Consider the following 21376-nt stretch of genomic DNA (forward strand, 5'->3'; position numbering starts at 1 on the left):
TGATGCCTCCTCATCACTCAGTCTTCAGTTCCACTGTTCCCAGCTCAGATAAGCCTTCCCAGCCCTCCTGACCCACAGGAGTAGTTCCTCCCTCCAGCACTGCCAGACATCCGTTCTCTTCCTGGCATGCTTTGTTCTCTGATTCACCTTGTCAGTTTATACCTTCACTTGTTTGTAGACAGTCTTTGTTCCTAAAACCTCACCTCCCCAGTGCCCAGAATGGCACCTGGCATACAGCAGGTACTTACTAAGCGTTGGTGGCATGATGAATGCAGGTAACCTTGAGGTCCCTGGATTGGGTTGTTTAAATAATACCAAGGGCAGGGACACCTGGGTGGCTCAGTCGGTTAAGCGTCCGGCTCTGGATTTCAGCTCAGGTCATGATCTCAAGGTCAGGCTCCATGCTCAGCAGGGAGTCTGCTTGAGATTCTCTCTCTCTGCCCCTCCCCCACAAAATAAATAAGTAAATCTTTAAAAAAAATAGTATCATGGACAGGAGACTGTGCTTATCTCAGGTCCAAATGATCAGGCTGTTTCCCTGGGAACAAAGAGGCAGGCAGGACAACCACTGTCACTTTAGTGACAAATACCCCTTGATTCCCACAGTTTCCATACCCAGGGGATGGGGGAACCAGGCTGAGGAAGGCAACGTGACTCGCCAGCTCGCACAGGGTGTGGATAGCACAGCTGGGGCTGGAACCGTCCTTCTGGCTTGCAACAGAAAGATTTTTTTTCTACTTCACCTCTTCGCTGCACTTACATAGTATTTTATATTTATAATAGTTGGCCCGTGAGAGCCTTAAAGGAGAGACTGATTCATCCCCGCACTGCTGGTGCCTAGCGTGGCGCCTGGCGTTTAGCAAGCGTTCAATAAATACTCATCAAACAAATTAATGGCTGAGTCCCAGTAAAATTCTTAAGTGCTTTCTGTTTTATGGTTTATTTTCCTCTTTTTTTTTTTTTTTTTTGAGCCTGGTTCATTCAGAAAAAGTACAGAGGATGTTAAGAAAAAAAATACGCAATTCAGGAGAACACCCAATTCCCCAGCATACTGAATAAAAATGGTGCGGGTTTGACCGGGAAAGAGCCAAGGTCCCACAGAGGCTGTGAGGGAGGTCGTATGTCCCAGTTTATACTCATTGTAGATCACACAATGCCTGTTAATTATTTTTTGAGTCCTCCTTTCCCTATTTGCTCTCAAAACTGTCCCGGTTTGGATGATAAATTACACAGCCTCTCTGCCTATTTGGTCCTGTCACCTCCTCTGGCCTCACCAGCTCCCTCATTTGCTTTACTCACTCCCCACCTTGCTGCTCCTCATAAATGCCAGGAACATTCCTGCCCCAGGGCCTTTGCACTGGCTATCCTGTCTGCCTGGGCTTCTTTTCCCTAGCATACTTGCATGGCGACCCCCTCACCTCCTTCAGGGCTTATTAGAAGAACTGCAACCCCTCACTTTGACAATCCAAAGCTCCTCTCCTGTTGAATTTTTCTCCTAAGCTCTCTTTCCTCTCTTACACAGGACTCCTCAAAGTTCAGCCCACAGCCTAGCCACTTGTGTTTGTAAATTATGGTTTTACTGGTACACAGTCATGACCATTCTCTTATGTATTTTCTCTGTGACTGCTTCTGTGTTATGACAGCAGACTGAGTAGTTGTGAGAGAGATGGTGAGGCCTGCCAAGCCTAAAATATTTAAGATACTCTCTGCCCTTTACACATACATATATAATCTCTAAATTATGTTGATGATCCCAATTCCCTGCTTCCTCCACTAAAATGTCAACTCTCCCCAAACAGGGATTTTTGTCTCTTCCATTCACTGCATATCCTGAGTGCCTGGAAGAGTGTATGAACGTAGGAGGCATTCAATGAATGTTTGTTGAATGAATGTATGACCCAAAGTCCCCTCAGTTTTGGTGATTTGAAATTGGCCAAAAGGAGCATCTACGAATTGAAAAGGGTTTGGGTCAAAGATCAGTTTCAAGCACAAAGTGACCATTTGTTAAGGGACACACATTTATAATCATCAACCATGCACAGTCTCGCTGGCTTCCTAACTGACATTAACTGAAGGAGAGAAACAGAGGGAGAGACACACAGTAAAGCAGAGAGATGGAGAGGGAGAAAACAGGTGGAGGAGGAGACAGAGACAGATACGACATAAAAGACACAAAGAAAGAGGGGGAGGAGGAACAGAAGGGGAGAGTCAAACAAAGGGGAGGGGGTGGGATGATGAGTTTCCAGTGCTGGGTTCGAATCCAGATTTCACCACGCTTGGCTATAGGACCTTGGCAGGTTGCTTTATCTCTGTGGACCTCAGTTTCCTCATCCGGATGATGGGTCTAAAAATGCCTCTCGCACAATGTTGTTTTATGGATTGACTGACAGTACAAGAAGATGTGTGCATCTGGTAAATTCAGTGAATGGCAGCCAAAAATGGACTTAGGTAGTGTTGGTCCTGCCAGGACCCCCATGCTGTTCACGACAGGTCCTGGGTGAAGGACCCATGCCTCTCCCCCTGCTCTCTCCCTTGTATCCACCAAGAGAGGGCAGTTCCCATCACCCACACGCTGCTTCCAGGCTGCTTTGGGCCAGCACAGCGCTCCTGAGCTTCCCCATGCCGCCGCCACCACCTGGGGCAAAAAAAACAAGTTTGGGCCACTCTATCACGTGACCGATGTTCACTAAACTCACTGGGTAATGATGCATCTGTCAGATCAGCATCTTGTACATCTCAAACTTGTATGTCAATAACACAAAAACCATAAAGAATCCCTGAATTCTCTAATGTAGGCTCTTGGGCCCCTAATGTACGTTTTCTGCCCCAGACTTAAAGAGAGTTTGAAGAAATTACTCCTTTAAAAATTAAATGGCTCTCCGTGCTCAGTGGGGAGCCTGCTTCTCCCTCCCCTCTGCCCCTCCTCCCACTCAAGCTCTCTCTCTCAAATCAAGAAGTAAAACCTTAAAAAAAAAAAAAAAAATTAAACTGCTCTCTTTCCTTCCCCCATATCTCTTTCCTGGGGTTCAGTTCAGGGCACCTGGTCCTGCACGTCCCGGCCGCCAACCTCCGGCCACACTCTCTATCTCGGAATCTTATTTGTAAAACGGGGGATAGTCCTCTCTCCCCATCAGGTTATTTATAAACCAAGCTCCTGACTTTATTTGAACTTTGTCAGTTTCCCATTAATGTCTCCTTTCTGTTCCAGAACCTCACGTCACATCCAGTTGTCACATCTCCTTTGGCTCCTCTGGTCTGTGATAATTTCTCAGTCTTCCCTTACATATATCATGACCTTGAGAGTCTGGGACAGGACTGGCCAGTATCCGGCGGAACACCCTCCAGTCTGGGTTTGTCTGATGTTTTGCTCATGATTACACTGGGATTGTGAATCTTAGGGAAGAAAACCAGAGGTGAGGTCCCCTGCCCATCACATCCGTCAGGGGTCATACGATAGTGTGTGTGTGGTTGGGGGGGGGGGCGTCCGACCTTGGTCCCTTGCTTCAGGTGGTGTCTGCGAGGTTTCCCCACTGTAAAATGACTTCATCTCTCCCTTCCCTACTCTATTTTCTGGAAGTGAGTCACTAAGTCCAGCCTACCCTCCAACGAGGGGGGAGACTCAACCCTGCTTCTAGAAGTGGAGCATCTGCATTTATATTAAACGGAATTCTTCCATAAGGAAGATTTCCTTTTTCTTCATTTAATTTGCTTATTTAATAGTAAAACAATAAGAATGAGCATTGATTATTGCTATATTAATTGAGCCTTTGGTGTTCACTCTCTCTGGACGGGTGAGTAGCCAACACACTGTGGGCACACCCAGAAAATATTCATTCCCCCCTTCTCATAATGAGCAAAAATATCTTTTTTTCCTCTGAAATCTATAACACGACAAACCTACTTTTTTTTTCCTGATTACAAAAGGAAATTGTGCTCACAGTAGAAAAATTGATAATACAGAGAAGAATCGGGAAGATAAAGATTCCTGAACCCCACTCTCTAGAGGCCATCTTGGTACAGTGTGTTCCAGCCTTTCTTTCCCTAATGTATATTTTCAAATGTACACACTTGAGAGCAGAAGATGGGACAGGCTGAAGCGGATCGCAACCCCTACGATCATGTGTGGAAACCCTGAGCCCCAGTGTGATGGTGTTAGGAGGCGGGGCCTCTGGGAGTTGGTCAGGGTTCGAGGGGGTTACCCAGGTGGGGCCCCCATGATGAGGTTAGTGTCTTTATAGGAAGAGACACCAGAGAGCTAGCTAGCTGTCTCTCTCCTGGCAAGAAGCCGGCTGTCCTTAAGCCAGGTGGAGAGTCCTCACCGTGTTGGCCCTATGGTTCCAGCATCCAGAACCGTGAGCAATGAGTTTCTGTTGTTGAAGCCGCCTGCTGCATACTCTTATAATGGCAGCTGGAGCTAAGACATAGGTTTACCTAACCTTGATTCTTTAAAAAAAAAAAATCAGTTCTCCCCACTCGTCATTCTACAGTGTGCATTTCTACGCATCCGTAAATATTCTCCCAACAGATGCTTTTTAATGACGACGTAATATTCCATCATACGAAGGGACCATACGGTACTGAACCAGTTGCTTCCAGTTTTGTTCTATTTTTACAAATAATGCTGAGATGCACATCCTGATATAAATCTTTGACAACACTGCTGATTAGCTGGGGTTAGGCTTTTTCCAGAAGGCGCTTGATTTAACCAGGAAGCCAAGCAGAAAAGAAAAGGAACAAATCAAAACTGGGAAAACCTGGAAGGGGGCTGAACATGCCATGTAGGTGAGCTACTGCTGTTTCCTTTGCCAAGAATGCTCTCCCACAAACATCCGTCTGGCGCTCTCCTTCTCTCTGGAAATGTCACTTCCTCTGAGGAGCCCTCCCTGATTGCTGACCTAGACTAGCCCCGCCTTCCTCTTGTGCTCTTTTGTCCTCACAGGGCATGTCACCACGTCCCCTGTTATGCATTTGCTTACTGTCTATGTCCCACCATAGATGAAGTTTTTGATTTATCATGTTTAATGTTTCTGTCCATCTCCCCTATCAGAGCGAGGATTTTTGTCCATCTTCGTCATGGTGGTGGGTTCCTTCCCCTGCTGCCACCTGCCCATTTCCCAGCACACCGTAGGTGCTCAACAGTTAGTGAATAATCAAATGGTTATCAATGATATTGAGAAAAGAAATGAAATGTTGGGATTGTAAAGTCCTGCCCACCCAGGCAGGTGGCATCCATCTGGCCCATGGATTCTAAGAAACCTGGAGCTGGTGCACCCAGACTCTCTACTCCTGGGTCTCACCTGCCAGAGGCCAGCGAGGCCATGCCCACGGGCCTTGGCTCTAGCACAAATACAGAGGATAAAGATTCCAGACCTTGTGGCTGCCTGTGGCCAGATGCATTGAGAAGGCTGGGCTGGCAGAGGGCAGAACACAACAGCAGAGCCCAAATGCCTAGAAAAGCAGCAGCTCTGTCCTCAGCAGCAGAAACTCAAAGGCAGTCACCTTTGCCCCCTGCCTTTGACAATGAGAGGCTTTAATGGTTGTATTAAGTTTGTGTCTTAATTTGAGAAGCCCTAGACAAGGGTTCAGGTCCAGTAGTTTATCTGGGAGGTGTTATGGATTGAATAATACCTCCCCCCAAAAGGATACATCGAAGTGTTAACCCCCAGGACCTCAGAATGTGACCCTATTTGGAAATCAGGTCATTGCCGAGGTCATTAGTTAAGACCAGAGGGTGCTGGAGTAGGGTGGGCCCTAATCCAACATGACCTGTGTCTTTATAAGAAGACAGCCGGGTGAAGATGGGATGTTCACGTGGAGGGCAGAGAATGTGTAAGCCAGGGAATGCCAAAGATTGTTGGCTAGAAACTGGAGGAGGCCAAGAGGGCTAATGCCTTGATAGGGTGCTTCTGGCACCCAGACTGGGAGACAAAGAATGTCTGCTGCTTTTGCCACCACTTCGTGCTACTTTATTACTGCTCTAGACTCACATCGGGCCCAGATCATGGGTGGGGTTTCAACTCACAGGATGATGGTGGGATGTAAGTACATGTAAAGTTCTAGAAGGCTACTCGGAGTTAGGAACAGCTACCAGTGTGTTGAGGGTGAGGGTGGGGAATGAAATGGAACCCCACAGCTCACTCTACTTCTGGGGTAGACTTCTGGGGTTGCTGGGGTTTTTATGATAAGAAATTCATATGTTTCTGAGAGCCATGCCTACCAGGGTGGAGAATTCAGGCTTATGCAGAGCTCGCTGAGGACCAGGCACTGTTCTAAACACTTCACATGTACCCAGCTCACTCAGTCCTCCTGCCCTGTGAGGTAGGACCGTGCTTCTGCTCATACTGCACAAGTGGAAAGAGGTACAGAGAGGCCAAGTGACTTGCCCAAGGTTGCACAGCAAGGAAGTGGTAGAGTCAGGATGGGGACCCAGGCAGTCTGGTTCCTGACTGTGTTCTCACCACTTCCCCTCAGCTTGTTTCCCCAAAGACAGCTCAGCTCTAAGCTTCTAGGACAGGTATCTCTTCCAACAATGGTGCTTATGACTAGAGAATCTTCTGGAAATATGTCGTCCTGCTCATGCTTCCTCTCCCACTACTAAGTACATCCCCAGTGTCTTCCTCTGAACCTCTGGACACTTTCTCTGGACACAACCCTTTCCCATGTTCACAATTTTCTTAGCTTCTGTTCCTCAGTCCCATTCTCTGTCCAAGTTCCTTACCTTCCTGGCCCCGGGCTCTGTTTCACTTCCAGGAGGGTTCATTTCCCTCTGCAGCCTCCTCTCACACCATCCTTGGAAAGCAAAAATCTAGAACCCATAAAAATCCCCCAGCAAGCTTTTGCCGATTGGGTGTAGTCTTTGATCCAAGCTCTTTGCAAGTGAGGCCCAAGAGAGAGACTGAACATTTCTTATATCTGTGGTCTGTTTCTAGGATGCTATGCTTAGACAAGGTCTTCATACAAATTAGGACACCATGTCTCCTTCTTACATTCTTTATAGTTGTCAAAAACTGTAATAATGGTGAACTATAATACCAAATGCCATTATTTGGTAATACCAATAATACCAAAAAATGGTAGTCTACAATACAAATTACACTCCTGAGATGTGGCTTGTGCAGTATGTGACATGCTCAGCTGTCCATGCCACTTTTGCAATCCACTTCCAGGCTGTACTCTCAGCCCCACCCAAAAATGAGCCACTGATCAAAAGGATAGATAGGTTCTTGCAAATCTCCATGTACCCCCCAAGGGGGAACCTTCCTTAAGAAACCTCAACTGCCACCAGGAGGAGACTTCAGCAGCCCCACATGTAGGAAGAAACATGGTGTTGCTTCCCCAGCAGGCCAAGCCCTGGCTCATATGGCAGAACCTTAATTGGCAATTTCAGCATTTACGCAGGCAGAGAGGACACCTCTGTGAGTCAACAGAGGTATATGTGGACCAGCCCAAGGAGGTGACTACACTTGTGGCACCTTGTATTCCTGACTCTACCCATCTCCAGCTGCTGACAGGTGACTGACTTGGGGGGTGAGGCCCTCTCAAGGCACAGGTGGGTAAGGAAGGTGTGCTGTGTTTAGGGCAGAAAGAGTTCTAAAACCTGTACATCTAAATATCTATCAAAATTATAAATACACTTTAGTTGTTGACCCAGTGATCCCACGTCTGGGAATGGACACCACCAACCCCTGCTATTTCTGCACAAGGATGAAAAGACATAAATGCAGTAGGGCTCATGGCAGCTCTGAGTTCAGTGTCAGAGGATGGGGAACCATCCAAGCATTTGTCTCTGGGAGAACTGATTAAATGAACCACAGCCCACCAAACAATGGACTGCTATGCAGCTGTACAAAAGGACGAGGTCATGTTCCATGTCCTACCATGGAAAGATCTCCAGGATATGTTGTCATGAGATGCCCCCCCCACCCCCGCAACCAAAATCACAGAATAAAACAGCAGGCATAGAATGCTACACTCTGGGCTAAGAAAGAGGGAGGAGGATATAGATTTGATTACACTTATATTTGCATAAACACAGAGAGCATACACCAAGGAGCTGAAGGGCTGGCACCTGGTGGAGGGGTAGGAAACAGGATGCAAGTGGGGCAGGTGGGCCTCTCTCTAATGTTTTCAAGATCTCAGACAAGAGTACTGATGGAGGCCCACATACTCTGTGTAAATATTTAAAAGCTACTTAATAAAATATGCTGTATGCTTCGCCTTTGTAAACATACCTTCCTAAGCACTGGGAAGGTCAGGGTGGAATTTAGAACCTAGACGTCTGCCCCGGATCATGATGTGAACAAATCCAGCCCTGCCCCTGGACCATGCCTGGCCTGCCTTCTCTCCCACTCATGGCTCCATCTGGCCCGGGGAAGGGGGCTTCATGCACACATGCATGGACATTTCTGCTCACATGGCTAAGTTTCAGTCACATTTGTGCCAACAGATGCTCCTAGGACACCTGGCCCAGTTGGAGAACAGACCCACAGAAGAATCTCATGCAAGTCCACAGAATCTGGACTTGGGCAGAAAATTCCAGAATCCTGGATAATCCAAGAAGGTTGTCTAGAAAGTGGGATAGCTGGTACCAGCTTCTGAAAGATATATCCCCTGTGCCCCATGGGCTCCTCACCCTACAGAGAAGGAGTGTGGCTGGCAGAGGGCCCGTGAGGGTCCCAACACAGAGTCCCTTTGTATATATCCCGGGATATTACTCTTTTATCCATATGGGCTTGTGAATCACACATTTACATATTAAAAAATCTAAAATTATACTTAAACACTTTAACAGTGAAAATTTATGCAGCATCTAAGTGCCCTCTAGATTTCCATGTCCCAAGGGGCCTTCTCTACCTAAAGTTCTGATGCCTCCTGCCCCCTCGCCCCGTCCCACCTCACCGGCTCAGAGTCCCTCCAATTCAGCCTCAGGAATTGGCTGGTCCAGGAGGGCCACCTCTCCCCATACTTGCATCACTTACGTTGTAGAGGAGGTCAGTCCACCCTTCCATGGTGATGCACTGGAAAACTGTCAGCACTGCAAATAGGATGTTGTCGAACTGAGTGATCCCATTGTTGGGCCCTTCCCAGTAGGGCTGACATTTGGTCCCATTGGGGCAGGTGCGGGCGGGTTCCTCTGTCCCACACGGAGCCGGAGACTCACCCTGAATGTCATCTATGAAAGGGAAGGGGAGAAAAGTCAGGGGAAAGGGCTAGGAAAACCAGCTCTGAGAAATAGGGGCTGTAGAGATTCAATATGGTTGGGAAAAAATGACTATTGGAATGAATTTATCAGTATTTTTTTTAAAGATTGGCTTTGTTGATCTATTCAGTGTTTTCTGTTTTATTAATTTCTTCTCCAAGTTTTATTACTTTCCCTGTACATTTCCTAAACTTTTGAGATGGATTCATTTCTTTTAAGGCTATAAATTGCCCTTTGCGTGCAGGTTTAGTTGCATCTCACAAAACTTGTCATGCATTATTATCATTATCACTCAAGTAAAATATTCAGCAATTTCCAATATTATTTCTTCTTTGACCCATGGATAACCAAGATGCATTTCTTATTATTTTTTTTTTAACTTGCCAGACATTTACAAAAACAGAATAGCATAGGGGCACCTGGGTGGCTCAGTCAGTTGAGTGTCCGACTCTTATTTCAACTTGGGTCATGATCTCAGGGCTGTGGAATCAAGCCTTGTGTCAGGCTCTGTGCTCAGCATGGAGTCTACTTGTCCCTCTCCCTCTGCTCCTCCCCCCACGCTCTCTCTCTCTCTCTCTCTAAAATAAATAAAATCTTTAAAAATAGAATAGCATAATGAATTTCCATGTACCTATCACCAATTTCAACACTTACCAACTCAGGGCTAGTCTTGTTTCATCTGAATCCTCTCCGCACACTTTGCCTTGCACTAGAATATTTCTAAAGCAAATCTCAAATACCCTATCATTTCATCCACAGATAAGAAGCATGCCTCTTAATTTCTTAACTTTAAATGAACTTAAATGAACTAAACTTAAATTAACTTAACTTAATTTCCAAACACTTTCAGGGTTATCCTTTTGTTACCAAGTTCCAGCTTAATTACACTGGGGTCAGAGGATTATATTTTGTATACTTTGGTCCTTTAAGATCTGTTGAGATGTGCTTTCTGTTCCCTAATATAGAGGGTCTGGGTGAATATGCCACATGCGTTGAGAGATGGTTGGGGGCAGCGTTCTCCAGACTTCCATTAGGGCAAATATGTGAGTCACGTGATGCTGTTCTTCAGTTGTCTGACTGATTTTTCTTTTTTTCCTCTTTTCTCCCCTCCTCTTCTCTCCCTGTTTCCCTCTCTCCCCCCTTCCTTTTTTTTTTTCTTTCTTTTCTTTGCTTTTCTTTTCTTTCTTTCCTTTGAGATGTACTAGGCTCAGGGAGCTGTTCTGGGGGCGAGGGAGGCCAGTACACACAGTACTTACCCTTAGGCACAGGAGCTAAGTTTTCTCCCCAAACAGCAAGAGGCAGATTGTAAAAATGCCACAAGGAAAGAGACACATGCCAACAGATGCCCCTTTTGCTGGCAACCAAAGACAACTTCCTGGTGAAGTTGGGCTGGGTGCCAAAGGTGGGGTCTGAATTCCAAGGTGTTGATGGGGAGACCCTGGAAACACATAGCATCAGGGGACCACCGAATGACCCAGGGGTGTCCCCACTGGACCACAGCAGTGGATACAAGAGGACCCTATTCAGTGAGTCACACTTTTGAAGGTTTTCAGAGAGCAACACTGTCCGCCAAGAAAACAAACAGCCAAGTGGGCAAATTCAAGGTCTCCACAAAATAAAAATAGCTCTCAATGTATGTGCTATGGGCACAAATTCCCAACCCCCACTCAGCATGCAGCAGAGAGAAATAAACCAGCACGGAAGGCGTGAATCTTACTGGCCTTTGAAGCGTCAGTTAAATAAAAACTGTAGGTCACGCAAAGAGACACCCGCCACTCTCAGAGCTGACACCCACTGCTCAAGAAGAAATGAGCACATCGGCCACTAGTTTAAGTGGCTGGAAATGCCTTCCTCATTCATGCTGGATTTGGTACAGGGGGGCTAATATTGAACAGATATAGATTGGAAGGCAACATCTTATAAACATCAGGCTCAGAGCGGGGAGAAGAAAATGCATGGGCTCCTATAAGAAATGAGAACCAGTGTTTGTCGGGAAGGTCACCTCTGTCCAGAACCTTCTATGTCTCCACCCCCTGACCAAGTCTGGCTCAGTTCCCACCCCCTGCGGCCCCCTGCGTCAGCCAGTAAACTCTGGTCCCTCCTTTTCCTCAGGGCTACAAGAGCTCCCCAATGTTCGTCCATATTTGGTGGGGAGATAAAGCTCACGCCAGCCTTCATGGCTACAAACTGATTGGAGACGAGGAGTCTTGTCTCCTTAAATGATTTTGGAGGCACTTGGAAAGCAGAATGCCTTCCATTTTACCTTTGCATTTCTCTGAGTGTTTGGCACGGTTCTGGGCACGCGGGAACCGGGTTCCCGAGGATAAAGAGACGCAGCTGAAAATCTGTCTCTCCTTGGCAGTTTGGCCCAGTGGTTCTCCTGATTTCAATCCCCCCTCAACCCTCCGCCCCCCCATCACGAAACACTCCGAGCACTGCTTCTAGAAAAGCAACCGTCCAGAGAGTCTGAGGAATTTGGTTATAAATATATTTTAAAATTAACCTGCTGCCTGGGTGTCTGTATATATCTGTCTCTTACTCACACGCCTTATATTTTTAATCGCGAGCTTTTCAGTCATCCTCCTAAAATGAGGTTTTCTAACCCCCCAGCTGCTCCCCCCCCCACATCTGCCCCCTCCCAACCCCACTCAGACCTAAGCCAGTTGTGTCTGCTTGACTAGAAAGACCAAAAAAGAAAAAAAAAAAATCACCTCAACAAAACCCCAAAACCTAGGCTCCAGGAGTCCTGGTTTCTCTGCTCTTGGCTGACTTTTCCGAGGGGCCCTGCCCTGTATCTCTCCCTCCTGTGTTTCCGCCCGGGTGACGAGGCCAGGCGCAGAAATAGCTCTGCCTCAATTAACACCTTCTTCATCGGGGAAAGAAATAATTAGGACATCCCATATTGAGCAAACTTCACAAGCCCAGGAGAGAAGGAGTCAGGAGGAGCAAGAGAAAAGGAGGAAGAAAAAGGACATCTTGAATAAATGTTTCCAACTGAGTTTTCCTTCCCTCTGGGGTGGTCTTGGGCCATGGCTCCACCATGTGGGGTGCGTGGGAAGCCACTCCTGAACAGAATCTTCTTCCCAGAGAGACGGGCCTAAAACTCCTTTCATTTCTCACAGGGGTTCCCCTTTAGCTTCACCAGCCACGCTGTCTATCCCCTGAATTCATGGTTCCCTTGTCCCATGATCAGCATTGCCAGCCAGCCCATCTGGACCAAGATGGCCAGTGGTCCCAACACAGACATCCAGGCTTCTGTCCTTATCTGGTTCCATATGGTTCTTGGGCTTCAGAGAGCGAAGGAGCTTGGAGAGCAGGACACTTAATGGAAAATGTATCTGGAGGGTGCTGGGGCCCCTGAGTGTGTGGATAGTGGGGGACACCGCCCTGTGACATTGCTGATTCGGAGCTGAGTCGCAGAAGTGAGCCTCCTGCCTTCCTGGCTTTTCTCTGCCTGTCCCCCAACCTTGCATTTCTTCACCCAACCACTGAGGAGATGCCAATGACACAGAACCCTGCGTGTGCTAGGTTCTGATTGTTGGTGTCCTGCCTCCCAGCTGGGGTGTCTTCAAGGTACAGTCTTGGGGGGCAGCGAGAGGGCTACCTTCTCTATTCCTTTTCTCCAGGCAATGGGGATTGCCCCCCAACAAAGCAATCGGACCCCTTCCTTCATGGCCAGGCTGTCCCCTTTCCTCCTGCTTGAGAACACAGCATGGGATGTGGTCCCTGCAAGGTTACGAGGCAGAAGCTGCCGGCACCCTGTCCATGTCCTGCTGTTGGCCTGGCCTCCTCACCCTCTCACCTGAAAATATCCTTCATGCCTGCACCAGCCCAGCATGCAGGTCAGCCAGCCGGGCCGGGACATCAACACCCGCCCAGGGACAGTCCTTGTCAGTGTCGGACAGAAGTTGGTGGATAAGACCCTGACTCCCTTGCCCCTGGCTGGGATGAGTCTGAGGCGTGTGTCCTATGCTACCTCCCCAGGCTGCACAATGGGACCGGACCCCAGCTGCCCACAACGGTAGCCTGCTTGATAACACTACACCCCTTTACTAGGTGTCTTCCTTTCCTGTCTCATGTCCCCACTGCCCCTCTGGCACTTCCTGGGATCACTTCCCAAATAAACTACTTACCCCTGGGACAGCTTCTGGGGAACCCCAATGCAAGGCCCTAGAACAACCAAGACCCCAAGGGCTATCTCACCCCCAGCTTTGCCTGGAGCACTTTGCAAGGAAGTTCTCCCAGCTGCCAGGAGAAAGAAGCAAAGCCCTGCATATCCTTTCCAGGAGCTTGTCCCCAAGGGAGGAAGGCTGGGGAAAAAACCCAAAAAAACAAAAACCAACCACATCATGCTGCTTAGACCTACCTGTCCCCTCTTCAAAGCAGGTGGTATGAAATTTTCCCATATAAAATTCTAACCCTATGATTGCAAAAATAAGGATTGCAAAAAATAGGAGGAGGCCGATCTGCAGCAGGGGGATCATTGCCTTCATGATCGACTTCAGGACGACTTGTAAACCTGAGAAGACACAGAGAGAGCCCCACGGCTCTGTGAGCAAGCACCCCAAACTCTAGGAACCCAGAGCACACGCGAGGCTGGGGGTGGGGCGATGTCAAGGGACCACACAGGCTGGTTGTCATAAAATGGGAACAAGCCCTCCTAATATTTTAAGGCACTTCTTCTTTTAAAATATTTTTAAAGCATCTGACATACGCTGTCATTTGTTGACCTTTTAGCTAAGGAAGGGGTGGAAATTGATTGCTTTCTGAGCCATATTCCTGGGTGTTGGGAAGCTTTTACCCAGAGCCGGGAGCCTTTTCCTAATTTTTCCCACCAAGAGGGGGCGTCTTTTCCTAAGTCATGCAGAGGCACCGGCGAAGCCAGCCACACCTCTGCGCGGGGACAGCAGTCAATGTCCCAATTCCAGTCCTGAGAAACCAGACATGGTTTCATTGGCTTCTAGCACAACCCCATGAAGTGGGCACCCGCGTAAAATTACCCCATTCTGCAGAGGTGGGAAGCAAGTCCGAGAGAGGTGATTCAACCAAGGGCGTCAGAAATAACAGACCGGGACTAAAACCCAGGTCTGAGGGATGTCAAATCTGTGTGGTTGTAGCCACTGTGTTACTAGGAAAGTCTACGGTTAAAATCAGGGTTCAGACAAAAAGCCCAAGGCCTTGCTTCCTGATTAGAAGAACTTTGCATGGCTCAGGATTAGCCCCAGGGCTCTGGACACTGCATGCGGTGAGTGCCCAGGCCGGGGTGGGGGGGCTCCCCCTCTGCTGAGCCCCCCTTCCAGCTGGCTGCTAATGGCTCCCTGCTGCCCCTCCTCTTTATACAAATGCCCTTGGTTTTCAAGAGCTGCCTTACCTGAGCAGCCCTTGTCTTCCCACCGTCCCCCACCCCCTGCCCCCAATAAGTGACCAGAGAAGGATAAAAGGCCAGCCGTCCCTCTGCCTCGGGCTGGAGGATAAGTTTGGTGCTCCACACACTCCTTAGCTTCCCGCAGGATCAGGCCGAGACTGTATCCTTGCTCGTAAGCTTTCCTCCTGCCTTCATTCATTCTCTCCTGACACCCGTCCCCAGATAAAGCAGGGCCATCTGAGCACCTAGCTAAGTCTGCATGGAGGGGACCGACCTAGTCGTCTGCTTACTAGCAATGTGACCTTCAGCAAGTCAGGTCACCATTCTGAATCTTGGTTTCTTCATCTGTAAATGCGGACTGGAATAGCACCTCCTTCTCAGGATTAAATGAGAGAGCACATATCTGGCAAAGTACCATCACAGGTGCTGAAATTCTTGTTAGTATTAGTTTGGGGATGACCCCTTAATGCAATGCCAGCAGCTCCTGGAGTCCTATGGACAGCTAAGCACAGTGCCTTCTTTCTACGAAAAGACCCTGCTGGTGGTCGTCGTCTGGGAGATCTTACGTTTAAATCCAGATGGCAATGAACCTGACAAATGAAGCTAATGAGTAAAATGGAACTGATAATAGAACCTACCTCACAGGCTTGTCGTGAGGACAAACGAATTTTTAAAATGGCAAATATTCAGAACAGTGCCTGGCACATAGTAAGTGCTTTCTTTTCTCTTCTTTTTCTTTCTTTCTTTCTTTCTTTCTTTCTTTCTTTCTTTCTTTCTTTCTTTCTTTCTTTCTTTCTTTTTTTCTTTCTTTTTTTAGTAAGTGCTTTCAAATTAGAAGTAGTAGTACTAACTGAGGCAGCGGGACAGAAAAAGGTCAGCCCTGTTTTGTTTGGTTTTTGGTAGCCAAATCTAGGTCTGACCCTGAAAATGGCAGCTGTGCCCAACCAGTGGGGCAAGAGCACCCTTGGAGGAAGAGAAGCAAGAAGATGGGACGAGTATGGGCTCTGGAGCTCATTACTGTCAGGCTGTCAGAGCTCAGGTGCAGAATTTAACCTGTCTGAGCCTCGGCCTTTTCATCTGTAAAATGGGTTCATTGGGCCACTGAGAAGACAAATAAGACAATGCATGTAACATTCTCTCTACAGTGTCCAGTATGCAGCAGGTGCTCAACAGATGGTCATAGTCACTGCCACCAGTGTTAGTGGCCAGGCTTGGGGTCACACTTGCTAACTCCTAATCCTGCCATTTTCAGTCACATGACTGTGCTCAAATTATTCAGCTGCTCTGAGCCTCAGTTTCCACATCTGTAAAATGGAGATATCAGCACTCCCTCCCAACTTCAAGAGCCTTGAGTACTGACTGAGATGTATCAGCATGGTTCCTGATAGACAGCAGGTGCTCAATAAACAGGTGCTGTGGTTATAGGTGAGGCTCCCGGCTTGCTTTGGAAAGCTCACGGAGACCTACTGCCAGGTCCCTGGGGGTCCCTTGGGAGCATCCCCCCCAAGAGAAGGCGGCCCTGGTACAAGCTGGGAAGCACTCAGGGGCCGCTTCTGAGATGCTCTGCAGAGGGGAAATTGAGGACTCCTAGGACCCCTGATCAGACCCCTTCCAGGGTTGGAAACTCACGCACTTGGGATTCCAGACACCAGCTTGAGCGGCCTCAACACTCGAACTGCCCTCAGCGTCCGTAGGTCAAACTCCGTCCCAACAGTCGCCAAGATGCTGGAAGAAAGAAGCCAGAGCGGAAAACAGAGGGTGGGTTTCAGGGTCAGACGGGAGTGGGGTTTGACGTCATTTATTGGCTAGGCGACCACAGGCAGGTGACTTTACCTTGCTGGCCTCAGTTTTATCTCCCGTGTTTACCGTACCTGCCTTATAGGATAAAAGGTGATTTACAACGACCCCAACAAGGTGTATGGTTCATGGCGGTAATAAACACCAGATTGAGAGGAATAGAAGCTTCCTGTTGGCACGTGGTTGGGGTGACATTCAATATATTTCACATGCACAATTGGAATGAATCGTGGGGAGGCCCAGGGGTCCTGGGGAGCATCCAGGGAGCATGGCAGACCCTTCAGGGCTCAGTGCTTTTTACCAACTGGCAGGAAAGTGTTTCAGTATTACAAGCCCAGCCTGCATGGGGTTCAAATCCCGGCTCTGCCATTTCCCACCTGGGTGACCCTGGACAAGCCAGTACACCTCTCTGTGCCTCAGTTTCTCCTTTTATAGAACAGGGATAACAATAGTACTGACGATGCCTCAAAGGGACGTGGGGATGAAATGGACTGATACAGGGGCTGTGGTTGGCATGGTGCCTGGCACACAGGAAGTGTGCTAAGCTACTCGGAAATAAATGAAAAGGGGGAAAAAAAACCCCACAGAAAACCAAACCAAACAATGAGTGTGGCTCTGCTGGTGTGCAGCTGAGGGAGCGTGAGGAGGCCGGGGTGGCCAGAGCCAAGCCAGCCAGGCTGACAGCGGGAGGAAGTGAGGGCAGGGTGGTGATGGGCAAATCATACAGGGCCCAGTGGGCCGTGGTACGGACTCTGGTTCCTTCTCTGAGTGACGTGGGAGCCACGGAGGGTTCTGAGCACTGGAGGGATGGGATGTGACCTGTATTACAAGAAGGTCCCCTGCGGGGCAAGGCCAGAGGTTGGAAGCGGGGGTGAGGAATGGGCCACCACACTTCCAAGTGAACCATGTGGGTCTGGGCCAGGCTGCGTTGGACACAGTGGTAGCACTGAGAAGAACTTGATCCCACCCTCAGGGGACTGCACAAGTGGGTGAGGTTCAAGCTCGAGTCCCTGTGGCCGCAGGCTGGAGAATAAGGAGGACCTAAATACAGACAGGAGAGCTGGGGACAGCATCACCATGGAGCCCAAGTACAAGGAGTGAGCACAGCACAAAATCTCAGACCCAGAGTTAAACCCTGGCCCTACATTTTCACACTGTGTGGCCTTTGTTCTAACCAGTCTAAGCCTCAGAAATGCAGATAATCCGACCTCCCCCTGGCCCAGGGCAATCTTAACCTGGCACCTAACATGTACTATTTTTCATCGCCCACGCTGGAAGGATGAGAAGGAATTAAGAGGGAATGGGACAGGGTTGGGTGCGGAGGCTTCTGTGGCCAAGATTGCCCCACAAAGACAAGCTTTGTTCAGGGTATTGGTGGGGAAAAATGGGTGGGCTGGTGTTGGAGGCTGTGAACTGCGGGCTGAGGAGGTGAGTCTTGTCCTGTGGACAGTGGGAGTCATGTAAGGTTTCGGAGCAGGGGAGGGATGTGATTAGGGTTGGCGTGGTGAAGACAAGGCTGACAGCTGACAGGACAGATGGGCAGTGATGGAGGCAGAGCGAGGAGGGAGCGGTGAGAGCAGGCCAGCGTAATGAGGGCTGGAACTAGGACAAAGGCAGTGGGAGTACAAAGGAGGCCCCAATTTAAATATAGCTGCCATTGATTGCTGGGCATCGGGGAGCTTGCCTGGGCTCATCAAATCCTCCCTGCATCCCAGCAGTCTGCAGGATGAGTCCCATTTTCCAGAGGAAACTAGAGCCTGGAGAAGTTACTAATGCATGGAGGTCCGTACCACTGAGCAAGAACTCAAAGCCAGGACCCCAGGACTCCAGAACACCAGTTTTCTACCTCACATGGCTCATTGAATGGGGTGGAGGCCATGGTGAGAAAGGGAGAAAGGAAGACTGGCTTCCTGGTTCTGAACTGGCCACTAAGCAACAGCTATTCATTTATTCAATGAGGGTTTATTGAGCACCTACTATAGGGTGCCTGAGGACACTGCCATGCACAAAGAGACAATGGGAAAACATGACATGTTAGATCATGGCAAGTGCTATGGAGAACAATATGGCAGCCACCAGGGTTTCCCATGGAAAGATTGAGTGGGGTGGGAGCTAGAAGAATCAAAGAGGCCTGCAGCGTTTTGGCCTGAGCTACCTGAAGGATGAAGTCTCTGTAAACTTTAATAGGAAAGGGGTAGGTTTGGAGGAAGATCAAGACTGGGCTGTCGACACGATGAGTTTGAGATGCCAGTTTTCTGTAACTTCCTTGTTCAAACCTTCCATTGGCTTCCATCAGGCTTAGAATATAATCCAAACTCTACCATGACCACATGACCTTGCATGACTTGACTCCCACTGACTGCCTGTCCCACCACATCCTGGCCACTCTGATCTTCTGTTCCTCCAACAGAAGGAAGAGCTCCTTCCTGCCATGGGAATGTTATAGCCATTTCCTCTACTGCAAATGCCTGTCCCCTCAACTCTCTCCCTCTTTGCCTTGCTGGCCCTCTTCAAATCCTTCAGAGCTCACATTTTGCCTTCTCAGCGAGGATCTCCCTGGCTCCTCTTGCTAAGGAGATCCTTCACTCTGAAGGATTATATAGCTTATTAAGTTGCATTTATTCTTCACCCCTTCTTTTACAATGTGAGCACCATGAAGACAAAGTTGTTTGTTTGTTTATAGTGCCTGTAGCACTGTTTATGGCCTAGCAGGGACTCAGTAAAAATCTGGTAAGTGAGAAAAGAGTGGTGGAAAACAGGATTATGGTAGAACAAATATCCTAGGGGTAGACAGGGCAAGTGAAAAAAGCCAAGGCCCCCCAGTGGAATGTTGGGCAAGAGCAACATTTTAAGAGAAGGTGTTGAGATGCTGGCAAGGATAGGGAGAAAGGGGAAGCCTCCTACACTGTCGGTGGGAATGCAAGCTGGTGCAACCACTCTGGAAAACAGCATGGAGGTTTCTCCAAAAGTTGAAAATAGAACTACCCTATGACCCAGCCATTGCACTACTGGGTATTTACCCTAAAGATACAAACGTAGTGATCTGAAGGGGCACGTGCACCAGAATGTTTAAAGCAGCAATGTCTACAATAGCCAAACTATGGAAAGAACCTAGATGTCCATCAACAGATGAATGGATAACGAAGATGTGGTATATATACACAATGGAATGCTATAAAGTCATCAAAAGAAATGAAATCTTGCCATGTGCGACGATGTGGATGAAACTAGAGCGTATCATGCTTAGCGAAATAAGTCAATCAGAGAAAGACAACTATCATATGATCTCCCTGATATGAGGAAGTAGAGATGCAACATAGGGGGTTTGGGGGTAGGAAAAGAATAAATTGAACAAGATGGGATCAGGAAGGAGATAAACCATAAGTGACTCTAAATCTCACAAAACAAACTGAGGGTTGCTGGGGGGAGGGGGGCCGGGAGAGGGGGGTGGAGTTATGGACATTGGGGAGGGTATGTGGTATAGTGAGTGTTGTGAAGTGTGTAAACCTGGCGATTCCCAGACCTGTACCCCTGGGGATAAAAATACATTATATGTTTATTAAAAAATTAAAAATTAAAAATTAAAAAAAAAAAAGAGAAGGTGTTGAGGAAGGAGCTTGGTGAAAAAGAGGAAGTCATGGAGGTTGCAGGAGATCTGGCAGAGGAGGTCATCCCCAGGGGTCAAGTTCAAAAGTGTTTTGAGAAAGGCAAAGCTGCTGGTCTCTAGGGCAGCCTGTGGATGAGTCAGGTGCAAAGGATGAGCAGCATCAGGTGGCTGATGGCTGGAGAGAACAAGAGAAGATGAACCAGAGGGGCGCCTGGGTGGCTCAGTGGGTTAAGCCTCTGCCTTTGGCTTGGGTCATGATCCCAAGGTCCTGGGATTGAGTCCTGCATTAGGCTCTCTGCTCAGTGGGGAGCCTGCTTCCCCTCCACCCTTTGCCTGCCTCTCTGCCTACGTGTGATCTCTGTCAAATAAATAAATAAAATCTTTGAAAAAAAAAATAAGAAAGAGAAGACGAACCAGAAAGAAGAGCCTGGGTATGAGAAAGGAGATTGTAAGGGTGGGAGACACTAAATATGTTGACATGTCCAGAGAGAGAGAAGTCGATAATGTATCCCTTGGCCTTTAGAGCTGCCTGATATGGTAACCACTAGCCACACACAGCTATTTAAATATACCCTTAATTTAATTTAAGTTAAATCAGACGTTTAGTTCCTCAGTCACATTAGTTGCACTTACATGTAGCTGTTTAAATATATAATTAAATTAAATTAATTTAGACATTCAGTCCCTCGGTTGCATTAGATGTATTTCAAGTACTCCCTAACCACATGTGGACGGTTGATTTCCATCACCGTAGAAAGTTCCACTGGATGGCACTGCTCTTGCATGCCCCCCACCCGCCACCACCAGGGCAGGAATTTTCATCTGTTTTGTTCACAGATGTATCCTTGGTACCTAAAACTGTGCCTGGCATATAGATAGGTGCTCAATAAATGCTTGTTGAATAGATAAGAAGGAAGGAAGTTAAAAGTTAAGAAAGCCTAGTAATAACTAATATACTCTAAAAGAGATGGAAGGCTGGGTAGATGACAGGGCTTCCGTTAAACTAGGAAAAGAATCATGGAAGATACTGATGCTTGTTTATTCAATAGTCAATCCTATCCCCTCCCTTGTCAGTGGAGTCTGCCTTCCATCAAAGAGTCAGAAAATGCCCAATAGTCTCTTTTCTTCAGGATTCCCTTCGATGGGAGCATGGGTCACATGATTGGGTCATATGCCTAACAGGATCTGAGTGAAAGCCTGCTGGAGGCTTCTGGGGACGAGTCTCCCTCCCCCGAGAGGAGTAACATGGCAGGAGAAAACCCCTGCTCTTCTCTGGCCCAACATTTTCTGTAGACATCTTGAAACAAGATGGCCATCTTGGGACCATGAGTGGTAATGATTACCAGGAGAGTCCTTACAATGGAGATGACAAGAGTGGAAAGACGGGAAGGATTCCTTGGGGACATCA

The 21376-nt window shown here is 48.0% G+C and overlaps 1 protein-coding gene across 23 annotated transcripts in view; it reads right to left on the bottom strand.

Moving 5' to 3' along the window:
* The window catches only part of CACNA1A (calcium voltage-gated channel subunit alpha1 A), a 286232-nt gene that overhangs the window by 102498 nt on the left and 162358 nt on the right, over positions 1–21376 (bottom strand). For all 23 annotated transcript variants that reach the window (XM_032312798.1, XM_032312787.1, XM_032312923.1 and 20 more), the window contains 3 exons: positions 16198–16289; positions 13566–13718; positions 8979–9172 (listed from right to left, as the gene is read on the bottom strand). In XM_032312798.1, coding sequence (XP_032168689.1) covers positions 8979–9172; positions 13566–13718; positions 16198–16289 — 439 coding nt within the window. The remainder of the gene's footprint in view (positions 1–8978; positions 9173–13565; positions 13719–16197; positions 16290–21376) is intronic.

The sequence above is a fragment of the Mustela erminea genome, chromosome 1 (assembly GCF_009829155.1).
Source record: "Mustela erminea isolate mMusErm1 chromosome 1, mMusErm1.Pri, whole genome shotgun sequence".
In the NCBI taxonomy this organism is placed as follows: domain Eukaryota; kingdom Metazoa; phylum Chordata; class Mammalia; order Carnivora; family Mustelidae; genus Mustela; species Mustela erminea.